General features: G+C 39.3%; 1 protein-coding gene and 1 long non-coding RNA gene across 6 annotated transcripts in view; one reads left to right on the forward strand and one right to left on the reverse strand.

The window, feature by feature from the left end:
- LOC143152091 (uncharacterized) overlaps nucleotides 1–4,376 on the reverse strand; it is a 246,441-nt gene extending 242,065 nt beyond the window's left edge. The window contains exons 1-2 of the long non-coding RNA XR_012993498.1: nucleotides 4,198–4,376; nucleotides 3,229–3,362 (exon numbers count right to left, since the gene is read on the reverse strand). This is a non-coding gene — a long non-coding RNA (uncharacterized LOC143152091). The remainder of the gene's footprint in view (nucleotides 1–3,228; nucleotides 3,363–4,197) is intronic.
- Dpr12 (defective proboscis extension response 12) overlaps nucleotides 1–7,720 on the forward strand; it is a 95,701-nt gene extending 87,981 nt beyond the window's left edge. For all 5 annotated transcript variants that reach the window (XM_076321771.1, XM_076321772.1, XM_076321773.1 and 2 more), the window contains 5 exons: nucleotides 718–908; nucleotides 1,046–1,207; nucleotides 2,066–2,200; nucleotides 4,207–4,417; nucleotides 4,637–7,720. In XM_076321771.1, coding sequence (XP_076177886.1) covers nucleotides 718–908; nucleotides 1,046–1,207; nucleotides 2,066–2,200; nucleotides 4,207–4,417; nucleotides 4,637–4,749 — 812 coding nt within the window. In that variant the 3' untranslated portion in view covers nucleotides 4,750–7,720. The remainder of the gene's footprint in view (nucleotides 1–717; nucleotides 909–1,045; nucleotides 1,208–2,065; nucleotides 2,201–4,206; nucleotides 4,418–4,636) is intronic.
- The last annotated feature ends 4,868 nt before the right edge of the window (nucleotides 7,721–12,588 follow it).

Genomic DNA, 12,588 nt, shown 5'->3' on the forward strand with positions numbered 1-12,588 from the left:
CTGCAAGGGCACGAACGTTCGAACAAATGATTCCCCTCGTTTCGTACCAGAAACCGTATTTATTCGCGAACAAACGAAACTTAATATCGGAAGAGCGATCGTTCAGTTACCCCGACACCTTGTATCTTCTCATCAATTCGTACGCAAGAGTCTCCAGCGTATCGCAGTTTACCGCGAAACGACTCAAAAGTTAACTTCGTACCCGATGTTAAACGGACAGACGGTTGAAAAATCTATACGCGTCTCTCTCCTATTTTTTTTTCTTTCCCTTCAACTGCCGGTGAAATATAAAGGCAACCGAATCGCTCGCACGGTACACGTTTTAAGCCTGAACTCGGTCCCGAGTGGTCCTCGTACAACGTGAATTTACCGTACTATTTTAGCAACCGTTTTCGGATGTTACAGACAAAAAGAATCTATCGATAACCTGTGTGGCTCCAATTGGTAAACGCGCTCCATTCGGCGATACGTACGTACGAATTCGAATCGCGTTCCAGCAATTTCATCGACCGATTCCAATTTTTGTCCCCCCTCCCCCTACCCCTCTCTGAAACAAGACACAATGCGAGTCATTCGTCGAGCACTCGCAACCGTTCACGGTTCCCTGCCGGGATTAATTCGACGAGCATCCAACCGCGTTAAGGTGATCGTTGCTCGTCGAGTCGCTGGTTTTTCAATCGGTTGCCGAGTTCACGTACGATTTCTGAAACGTTTCAGACCGGCGCGTACCTTACAGCATACCGTCAGATTGGAAAACGCTGTGGTTCAGCAATCTGGACGAGCTGCAAAGAGTGAACGATGCGAACGCGAACAACACTGTCTCGAACGTCACGGTGCAGCTGGGCGGCACCGCCTTTTTGCATTGCAAAGTTCGCAATTTGGCGGAAAGAACGGTGTCCGACGCCGAGGTAAGAACAACGTCGTCCGTATCGTCTGTATCGTCGTCTCTTTAGAAACTAGCGTGAACAACGGAACTCGAATTTATCACCGGTAGCGTATCCGACCGTGCAAGAACGCTGATTAACGATTGCACACCTGTTCTCAGATATCTTGGATACGGCGACGTGATTTCCACGTCCTGACCAGCTCCATGTTCACGTACACGAACGACGAGCGGTTTCAAGTATTGCATCCCGAGGGCTCGGACGATTGGACTCTCCAAATTAAGTACGTTCAAGAAAGAGACAACGGGACCTACGAATGCCAGGTAACGCGACCAATTGTCCATCCCAACGGGAGAATTGTTTAGCTTGGAATTGTTTACCGTTTAACCGCGAACGTTACGCTCCGGTCTCACCGCGGAACCAACGCGCAACGTGATACCACGGCGGAGAAGAATGCGGGAAAATTGAACCACTTCTTTTGTTTGGGAAACAACGCGTGTTAAAAGTTTCAAAATTTCATCGACAAAAGATGAAAATTGTGGCTCGTGGATCCGTGGTAATACACGGGGTGCTTCGCAGCGTGAAAATTCGACTATTTTCAAAGTGTACTATTGTAACGAACCTTTGTCGGAAATATGTTTTTATAGAATGGGATGGTAATACGAACCAGGGCTGAGAAGATAAAAGAGCGGGATGTATAGTTGAGTTTTGTATAGATTTGGTATTTTTTTTTCTTTTTTTTTTTTGTAGTGATTTAAAAATTATTCAGAGCGACAGATATTGAAAAATTTGGAAACGTGAGCGAAGAATGAAAAACGATACATAATCGTCATCGAATCGCATCCGGTGCGCGAAGATGCGCAATGTATTACCCGCTCGATGATAATTTAATCGTAAATTAAATATTAGTACGGAATAATGCCAAAAGCCGAAATAAACTCGGGAAGCACATTTATAAATTTATAAATATACTTTCAATTATAAATTTCAGACCACTTTTTACGATTAGGGTTGTTAACGGTTACGAAATAACATAAAGACTATTTCCAAGTAGCTACATAGAAAACTCGAGAAACAAAAAAGTCTAAGCTAAGAAATGTTCCATCTAATAAATAGTTCCATCTAAATAAATTTTCCAAGTTCTTTCTCTGTTCGTACAGCCTGATTTGTATCTTTTCTAGATCTCGAGGAGTACAGGGATACTATCACACTTTGTCAATCTAAACATAGTAATACCAGAAGCGTTTATATTAGGGAGCGGCGAACATCACGTCGACGTAGGATCCATTATAAATCTCGTATGCATAATAGAAAAGGTAAGTGTACGCTTTATTAGCCATAAATTCGTTACGTCGGAATCGATTCGCCAAAATTTCGAGAAACAATCGACCAATCGATTCGTCGTTGGCCGAAAATTACTTTACTTTTTACCAACTGTTTAAACGATAAATTTTTCTTTCGAAAAATATCCTCCGATATTAAATTTATCCATCGCTCCGTAGTTAATTGTAAACACTTTTAACGCGAGCATTTCGAATTTCGGTATAACGAGTTAAGCGATCGATATTTTTACTACGTATTTTTACTAGCTGAAACTCAAACGTACTTGGTATTCGCTTCGACAAAAATCGCCTTTGAACTTTACCGGAGGCGAATGTATTTATCGTAAATAATATATATCCCGCGCATTTACGTGAGCCCTATTGATACATAATAATCGTGTCGCGCATACGTCGTGAATAAAGCCATGGCGCGCAGAGTCCATCCGCTTAACGAAGGTACATAGAAACGCACAGCTTGCAGTTCGTGCGAACATTCAATGTACCTTCGCGAACGTACAGCGGAAAAACCTCTAGTGAAATAGGCGCAGCTTAGTCACGAATACAAGAGAGGAAGTGCATTAAAGCGGCATTGCTGCCGCTGCAAACTCGACACTATCGGGAAACGAAAATAAAGTGTGGCGTTTTTTCTCCTGGCGAGCTGCCTCCTGTATATGCGTGTGTACATACAATCCGGGACAAAAGGAACACATCCTTAAACGTCTAATGTACGGGAAGACGAAAGGACCGATCTAATATATTCAATCCTTTCGCCGCTCTTCGATACCGAAGAAAGAAAAAAAAAAAAAGAACGAGGTTAAGAATTCCTGCACGCTGAATTGATAGTATTACGAACAATACGGCTTCCGACAGGCACGGTATAAGAAGATAGAGTATTCATAAGTGCAATATATATTGCTGACGTCGATCCATACACGTGTGCGTATATACGAGAATATAATAATTCTCAGACCGTCGACGAAATTGTACGTTGGAAAAAGATTGAAAAGTTTTAAAAATCATACCAAAAAGATGATATTCTTCGTTCCGGGAACCATGGTACTAATATAGGTTAGAAAAGATCGCTAAAATTCAGAGCAAACGGTTGACTTCAACGTTCCATTTCACTTCGTCCACTTCTCGCAAGTTGCACTCGTATCTGCCAGAGAAATGCATTCGATTTAGACACCAGACACACTGAAAATGGTTCGCGTATGAGACAATAACTTTTCTCTTTTTTTGCCACCCGAACGGTTAACCGAAAACCTATCGGCCCCAAAAAATGACTACTGGATGCGAGGGAAAAATGATACTCCGGTATCACCGTATCGACACCTATCGATCGTTTCAGCAATTATCCTAGCTAGACTTAATTACACTAGATGGCGACGAGATTTTATCGGTTGACATATCGATTCTCGATGCAGTTCTAAGCCCCTTGAAACGACGTTATAACCATTACAGAAGTACCGACGGAGTGTAAATAATGTTTTCCAGAATTTACGATCTTCGTTTTCGGCGAAATATTCAGTTTAGCTACACTCGATCACTACTCGGAACAAAGTAAAAGGAACTAAGCCTTTCTAAGCTAACTAGCAGTGATTTTTTTTGTTTGTTAGGAAACAGCAATAATTACCACGATTACACTTTCGACTGTTTAATATTGCTCGTCCATTATCTACGAGCTTACGCTACCGAAAACAAGGTAGCGTGCAACTGTTCCCGAGTAATTATATTTTTACTCCGGTTTCGTAAAATAAATTTTCAAACATACGAGATTAAACATCCATGACGTTTGAAATGCGTTCTAACCAACCTTTCTCGAAATAAAACTAAAACTACAGTTACGACGAAGCTATATCGTTGTAATTCCCTTGCCAGCACACCGCGGCGCTTCGATGACAAAACGATCGCGTTTATCCAACGTTTAAAAGTCAAATACACAACGAGACATTATTCTGTCAATTTCCTTAGAACGAATATATATTTTTTACCTGTTTCAGAGTCCAACACCGCCGCAATACGTTTTCTGGTATCATAATCGCCGGATGATAAGTTTCGACACTACGCGAGGCAGCGTATCCGTACAAACCGACTCTAGTTCGACTCAAAGTCGGCTGACGATTCACCAAGCGGTGGAATCGGACACAGGCAACTATACGTGCAGCGCCTCGAATACCAAGACGGCGTCCATCTTTGTGTTTGTCACAGAGGGTAAGTAGATACATGTATATATATATATATACATATATATGTGTGCAATAAAAGATCAATTTTCGTCGTTTCGTATTTTATAATGAATTTTATTGAACTAATAGTACCTACATAGAAGCATATTTCGTACTAAAATCCTGATCGTCCTGACGCTGTTATAGGTATAGAAATAATCAAATACCGATACAAATCGTTAATTACGTGCGTTAAATGTTTCAGGTGACAAAATGGCAGCTATACAGCGTCGTAAAACATCGGCCGCGAAGAAAAATTTCTGTGAATTGCTAGTACTAATTGTCACCATTGCGATAGACGCCGTTTTAACGCGATAAGCGTTTCTCTTCGATATGTCCATAATTATTATTATACCGTTACTTCCGTTTGTGATAGATAGGCTACTATTCTGCGATTTTATCCCTCTATTCGCTCTCCTTCTTTCCCTTTGAGCTGAACATCTTACGCGCCATACGATTTCTCGTTTTCTTGGGTTCGTTTCTCCCTTCAATTTTTATCTTAGCCTACCAATTTCCTTCCATACTATCATTTGTAAATTTCGTTTCACCTTTCACCGTTCGATTAACCGTTTGCGTCATCGTTACGTCCTCCTCGTACTTCTATCATTGTCTGTCATCTTTCCTTTTGTTTTTTTCTTTTTTTTTTTCTTTTTTTTTCCGTTGTCTCATCGCCGAGGTTGCCGCCGGCTGAATTATTTCGATATACGAGATTTTCATGGTAGATTATGCGTGTTTACGTCTTGCCTGTAACTAAAACTGGTAAAACTGTTCGCGGGTATTTACAACTTCTCTCTCTTTCTCTCCCCCTCTCGCTTCCCTCCTATCGATATCCAGTTACATGCATCAGTTTCTTCGGCAGAGTACACATCGAAACGGTCTTGAATAATAAATACGCTCGCGCTATGGAGATCGTTTCAAACTCGTAAAAATGCTTGTCGTTTTTTTTTTTTCTTTTTCCCTTTTTTCCTTCGTTTCGCAAGGTAAACGTAATTCTCTGTAATCGCTACACGTGACCAAGTTACGTAAAATACGTATCAGATTCGTACGAAATAGAAGCATTAGTTGACCGACTAATTCCCGGGAGATAAATAAAACACGGTAGTCCGTGATACTTTATTGCAAACACGGATAACGCGTACAGTTTTTACATATTACATCCACTTTTTCGATATTTCGTTCGGAAAGTTGAAACGAAACGTTCGCGATCGCGACAGCCCCTTCGATCGCTCGATCTCTTTTCTTTCGAATCGTTTCGTCGAGTTTCTCTTTTCAAAAAACCGGCGGCAAATCATTTCTCGGTAAAAATTTTAATAAAAGAAAAGAAAAGAAAAGAAAAGAAAAGAAAAAAAAAAGAAAAGAAAGACGTCTCCCCGAAGCATCTGCGCGGTATCAGTTTGATTTCACATTTCTGTACTCGATTTATTCTCTTTAATACTTACGAGTTCTCGAAAAGTTTAACGGCCATCAGAATGGCCAACAATTCCACGTCGTGGCAGTTTTCCACAAGTTTTGCAGCGCTTTCGTTTCGATCGCTGAGACACGGCACAGACACAAGCGTGCGTGAATGAAACTTTGAAATTGATAGTGTTACCAGGTATCGCTTCGAATTTGCGAGAGCCCGCGAAACCCTTTGATAACCCTCGGTCGTTCTACGTCGATTCTCGCATTGTTCCCGCAATTGATCACCATTTAGAACGGTTCAGTTTCGCTTCATCGGCTATGTATTTACCAATCCCGAAAATACGCGACTGTTGCACCAATGACACGCGTGTCGTCATTGTTAATCGATTACAAAAATTATTGTTACCTTCGTGCACCGATCGCTGTTCGAAATTCGTAAGAAACTAACGAAGATCGAGAACAAAACGAGTCGATAACATTAATCCCGGACCATTCGACGCGCAGGGTCCACCGTTCGAGAATTCACCGACAAAATTGTAACAACGCAACGTGTACCGTTACGAGAAGGATCGTTGTATTTCGAGCAAGATTTTACAAACATATCCGAATCGAGAAGAAATTCAAAAAAAAAAAAAAAAGAAAAAAGTTATAGAATAAAAATGAAAGAAAACCGAGGGTGAAAAAGTACACGAATTGAACACTTCGGATCGTTTGACATGATTTTAACGTTTCGCTAACTTTGAACGTTCCCCGTAGGGTTCGTTACTCGTCGACGTTTCGTCTGCATTAGGATCGGAATTATTTTGCAAGACACGCGCGTACGACACGTACTAACACGTAACGACATTACATATCGTAACCGCGTTTCGAAGATGCCATTTCGCTCCGGAAGTATAACCAGAAGAAACGTGATCTCTTGGCGGCTCAATTAACCGACGCGGTGTTTAACAAAACCGACGATAAAATGATCGAGAACTACCGAATGCAGACGAAAAGTTTCTAAAGGGATCAAGTACTCAATATCCGTATCTATTATTCGAGGTTCGATAGAATCGTCCATGGAAAAGCGAGAAAAAAAAATAAAGAAAACAAAAAGAAAAACAAAAACTGCCGCGTTGGTGAACGTGGTGGGACGACACTGCGGACGAACCATTACGAAAATCTCGACAATGAGATTTTACAACTCTTCGAAACGAGTCTACGTATCGGTTAGAAGTTCCGAATGCACGTACGATTAGGTATCACGCGAATGGAATCGTACGCGTATCGCGTGGTACTGCCATCGATTAAATAGAGGAGAAGTGTACGGGAACCGTGAAGAAGCATCATAAAGAAAAAAAAAAGAAAAAATTGAAAAGGAGACCACGACACTCGTAGACTTGTTTCGATCGATTCGTTCGCACCTCGCTTCCACCTCCGAACTCCACGTCGTGAATCGTTTTCGCGCTTCGAGCAAAACTGAAAAATAAACGAAAAACTATTCATCGCGAGAATCACATACTTGTTTTCTGTCTGCGAAAACGCCCATCGCCGCCCATCACCACCGCCCCCGTGCCCCACCACCCGCGGGAAAAAAAGAAATCAATTTTTTCCACGCAATATCGAAATACTCCGTAAATGAAAAAAAATAAAAGGATAGATCTAAAATGGTAGCCAATCGTAGCGATTTAATAATTCCGATCTCAATTTACGAAACTTAGGGTAAACTCGAACGTGAGAAACGATATTGTACGCGTATCGAGGGAAACGATCGAATCGAATAAGGGAAGAACTACCCCCGACGAATGAACGTTCATCGATATTAATTTCATTTTCCTCGAGGATGAACGAGCGTAGAAACGGCGAGTGAGAGAGAAAAAAGAGAGAGAGTGAGAGAGAGAGAGAGAGAGAAAGAAAAAGAGAAAAAAAAAACGCGTCAACGGCTCGATCTCCTTCAATAATACGAGCAAGAAAATTTGCTAGAGACGTAAGATCGGTAGAATATAATAGGTAATAAAAAATCTTTATTACTCGAAACGAAAATTCGATCTTGCGCGACGCGTTTTACACGTTTACCGCGTGTGTATCTCCGCATCGATAGTATCTACCATAGAAAATCTCTGTGTATTTACGCATCGTATGTATCATCTCCGACGTAATTATTAAGTTACGTTCTACCGTTGTAAGAATTTATACACCGTCGGTCTCCCATGTCGATGAATATCCCGTTTTTTCATTATAGTACCTAGAGTACACGGAGAGAACAAAACAATCTTTTCGTACGTTGCTTAACGTTTTCGCCCCGCCTTTTTACGAACCTTTGTGTCTTACTTCGAACATTATTCGCATCCGTTGAAACCGAATTTTAATAAAATCCACAATTGAAATATCGACTTTTCTTGCTGTCTGTGTTACACATCACGCGTGTTCCGGAACTCCCGCGATGGAAACCGTACGGAGAAACTTAAAGGAGGATAAGTACTCAGCGTACCAACATCGGAGAAGTGGATCTCGATCGGTGATACTTTTAACGAAATCGCAACGACGATACCTTTCGATTCTAATAACGATTCGAGACCGTACACGCGGATGCGACTAACATGAATCCGTTACCAAGATCCGTGTTCCAGCGTCGTTCTAATTGTAGCGATGATACTCGTTCGTAGACCGGTTCGTCCATCGAGAAACGTTTATACCGCAATATACCGCTCGTAAAATCGTACATCCAAATTGAACGAGTATCCTCGTAAGGGACGTTCGGTTATCACTACCACGAAAATTCGCTGGTTGCGATTCGTTCGTATCGTGGAGGGTACGTTTGTTGCCTCGATACGATCATTGGAAATGGATAAACCGACGCGTTGAAATCACCACCGAAACGATGGAAACCGTTTCGAGACGATACGGGAGAGCGTCGTCCTCGTCGTCGTCGTCGTCGTCAACGTCAACGTCGTCGTGGCACGAACGGTTTCGTTCGATCGTATCAAGCCAAGTGTAACCGATCGATGAAATTATAGCGAACCGTTCGACTCCCCGCACGAACCGGCCATTTCGTTTCCGAATCAATAACGAAAGACGACCCCGCGGTTTTTACGACGACTTTACTTCCCTTTGATGTTCACAACGAAACGATCGCCTGTTATTCACGACTGTCGCGCGATCACGCGAAACGCCAAAGGTGAGTTCGTCGTCGACAATCTCGACGAAATTTCGACAACGGTCTACCAACGTCCCATTGGCTCAAGGTTCCCAACTTTCTCGAAGACCCCCCTGCGTGCACCTCGAGCACTTCCGTTGACGCCAAAGTTGGGCGTTTTTATCGCGAGAGAAACACTTCTCCGTTGATTTTTCGTATTTCACGCGACAATTCTCACGAGCCTGAAATAGACCTCGTAAAGTTTCCTCTGTTTGAAAAATGTTTGCATATTTACGGAACAAACGGTGCTTACGTAGATAGATTCGCGACCAGAGCCGCGCGAAGTAAACGAACACGACGTAAGTAATCTGCGTGCGTCTATACACGGTTTGCGATACGAAAACGAACAATTATTATCGATGATCGCGTGGAATTGTTTAAACGCTCTCGTAGTTGCGCAATAACGTGATCGTTTGTTTACTTCAGGCACCTATGGATAATTTGCAGATCGTAACGGAAACGGAAAATTGATGTTCATTGCGGAAGAGTCGATTGGTAATCGTTAGCACCTTGGTAAAGTTTAACGAGTACTGTGAGTCTGTACATTTGAATACAGTACAGGACCGCGTTGTTAAATATAAAAGTCTCTGGATAGGACTTGGACTTCGAACAACGATCAAAGGGTAGATTTCAACGTAGACGTAGATAAATCGGTTACGAGATATTTTTGTATGTAATTCGTTGAAGGGGTGACTAAATTATACGGAGCAAAAGTATACCAATTTGTGAAGGAGTAGGATGTTTCTTTCTTCCTTTTTTTTTTTAAATGTGATCTCGTTGCGGAAGAAACGCGAGGCTACTTCAGGTTGTGTGAATTACAATGGTCCGGGTAAACGATAAAATTTCGTACAGTGTAACGGATAAAAATAGCAGCAACTTTTATTTATTATTTCGATGTATATTTTTGCCCATCTCTGGTCGATATACCGTGCAATCGTCCGCCTCGAAGGAAGAATATTCAACGCGTACCAGTTTCTATTGTGCTTTTAGGTTCTCGGCAAGGAATCGGTAAATATAACAGGTAGAGTCTCTATGTTTAAATTACACATTAACTCCGCACCCCTTGGACCCCTCTTCCTAGACTTCAAGGGAGCACAGGCATCCCCGGTTAAGAACAACCGCATTATCCTTCAGGACGAGAAAAGGTGAGCCCATTATTTCTTCTTTCTACAAAGCATACTTTCCTGTTGCCACGGAAAACGAGGTATTTTATATCAGTAAACAAGGTAGTTTCATTAACGTCGCGAGAAACCAAAGAGATTGTCCGAAGGAAAGTTTAATAGTATGAAGTTTGGACTTTCATTCGACGTCACGTTTACCTACCCACTCCGCACATTTATTGTGTTCTCCTTTTTGTTAATGATATCGCACAATTTCCTTCCGTCGCGTTGTACGTTTTATAAAATTTTACAAATATTTCGCATTACAGCATACGAACGCTCTCATCGCTTTGACAACGGCAATGATAGTTGAACGAGTTCTTCATCGTAATACTGTTCAGCTTTCCGAAGAAGAAATGGTCTCGTACCGCAACGAACGATAAATGACGAGCTGCGTTTTGCTTTCGATGCAAATTGAAATGGTTCTTTAAGTTTGTACCTCGTGTAACATTAAAATCTTTATGGATTACGAATCGCTTACTTTTAAGGTAAAGGAAAATGGTAGAATGCAACGCCGTGCAATGAAATATTCGGTACGAGTTTAAACGTTTGAACGCAAACAAATGAAAATCGGTCCCGCGTGTTAGAGGAGAAACCATCTACAATAATCGAGAATAGAAACGAAAATGTTGCAGGGAATTTAAAAACAATACAAGTGTTCTGGATTTTACAATTTACGTATAACATTTCGTTAACGACGATTTCCGAAGGTTTATCATAAGTCAATGTAAGCAATGAAATTGTTAATTTAACGTATACATGTGTAAGAAATTTTGAAATGGTATTACAAAGCTATACGAGCCATGAAAATACGTTTGTAGCAAAATAAAGAATGAATCACTAATTAATAATCTTTACTGCGCTTATCGAACGATATGATTAAAATAAACCTACTGAATTTAAAAATGTAATCATATCAGTAACATACTACGACTTGAGCAAGATTTTTTCTTGTATGAATAAGCAATAATACGAAATTTTTACTCAATTTAGCAAAATCGACAGTAATAAAAAGAAAAAAAGAAAAAACAGAACGAATACCAAAAGTAAGAGTATAAAAATTTAGTGATCCCGATAATTTTAAGATAAAAGAAATGAAAACTGTGGCAAATAGAAGAAACATCATTATTTTAGATAATTTATTTTTACATTTATAATTAATATATATATTTGCAAGTTGTATTTCAGATTGAATGAACATTCAATTGTAATGAAATTTCATTTTAAAACGTTCAATTCTCTTTTCTCATTCGCAACAACTGTGGCTGATGATGATGAAAACGTACATATTGTAAAGTCAAACAAAACGAAACGCTGATTTACATTTCTCTAACTGAAAATTATAGATTTGGAAAGTGAATCTAAAAATAAGAAAAAATGTGGTATTTAAAGATAAAGTAAAAAATACCTATATGTGTACACGCATTTTTTATTTTAAATACCAAAATTAGATCTATTTTTTTCATGAATTTGAACATACGATCAAAGATGATCAACATGTATACAGGTACAATATATTTTTTATTTCCACATATTATACAATATAGAATATAAATTTGCACTAATTTTTGGAAATCCATAGAACATGAAAAATTTAAGTAGATAAGAGAAATATTCAAATTTATCATTTTAATCACAATTAAATTGTATATTCTCTTATTTAATGATCATTGTTAAGATTTTTCTGAAAATAACTTAAAATTATAAGAATTAACAAATACTTAGTATAAAAGTGTAAAAAAACTCTAATAAAACCTGAAGTGAAATCAACCGGCATTATCCAAGCATATATAATTCGATGTGTAATAACAAACATGATAAATGGAACAATGTTATTACCATCCATTCGTAATACGATTATCTCGATTATTCTGTTATACAACAATTGTTGCATGTCCACGAAGATTCTATGAAAAGAAAAACAGGAAAAGATAATATAGAAACTATAAAACATAACTGTTTTGTATGACACTATTCAAAAAAGTATAGTGTTTATGGAGCATGAATGTTACGTACATATGATAACGTGATATGAAAATTATGTGAATCAATGCGTGATAAACGGATTTAAAAATGATCGATAATGTAATCCGTTCATCTGCAACATTTTTAGAATACAAGATATATTATCATAAAAATAAGATAATCCATAGTACATTATGGTGAAACTTTTAATTCGTTCTTGAGAATTTAAATAATAAATTCGAAGATACAATAATTTTCGCAGTAAATGTATGCAATCGTGAGTTATAGAAAGGAGAATAATTCAAATCCATAAACCCATGAACCTTTTTCTGTACAAAGATTTACTTTACTCTTTTTAATTGCTATATATATATGTTCTTTTTTTTTTTTTTCATTTTTATCTTTGGCAAAGTTTCAATGATTCTTCTAGTAAAGCTGTACCAGATTTTTCTTGTA

This window comes from Ptiloglossa arizonensis, chromosome 10 (assembly GCF_051014685.1).
Source record: "Ptiloglossa arizonensis isolate GNS036 chromosome 10, iyPtiAriz1_principal, whole genome shotgun sequence".
NCBI lineage: Eukaryota > Metazoa > Arthropoda > Insecta > Hymenoptera > Colletidae > Ptiloglossa > Ptiloglossa arizonensis.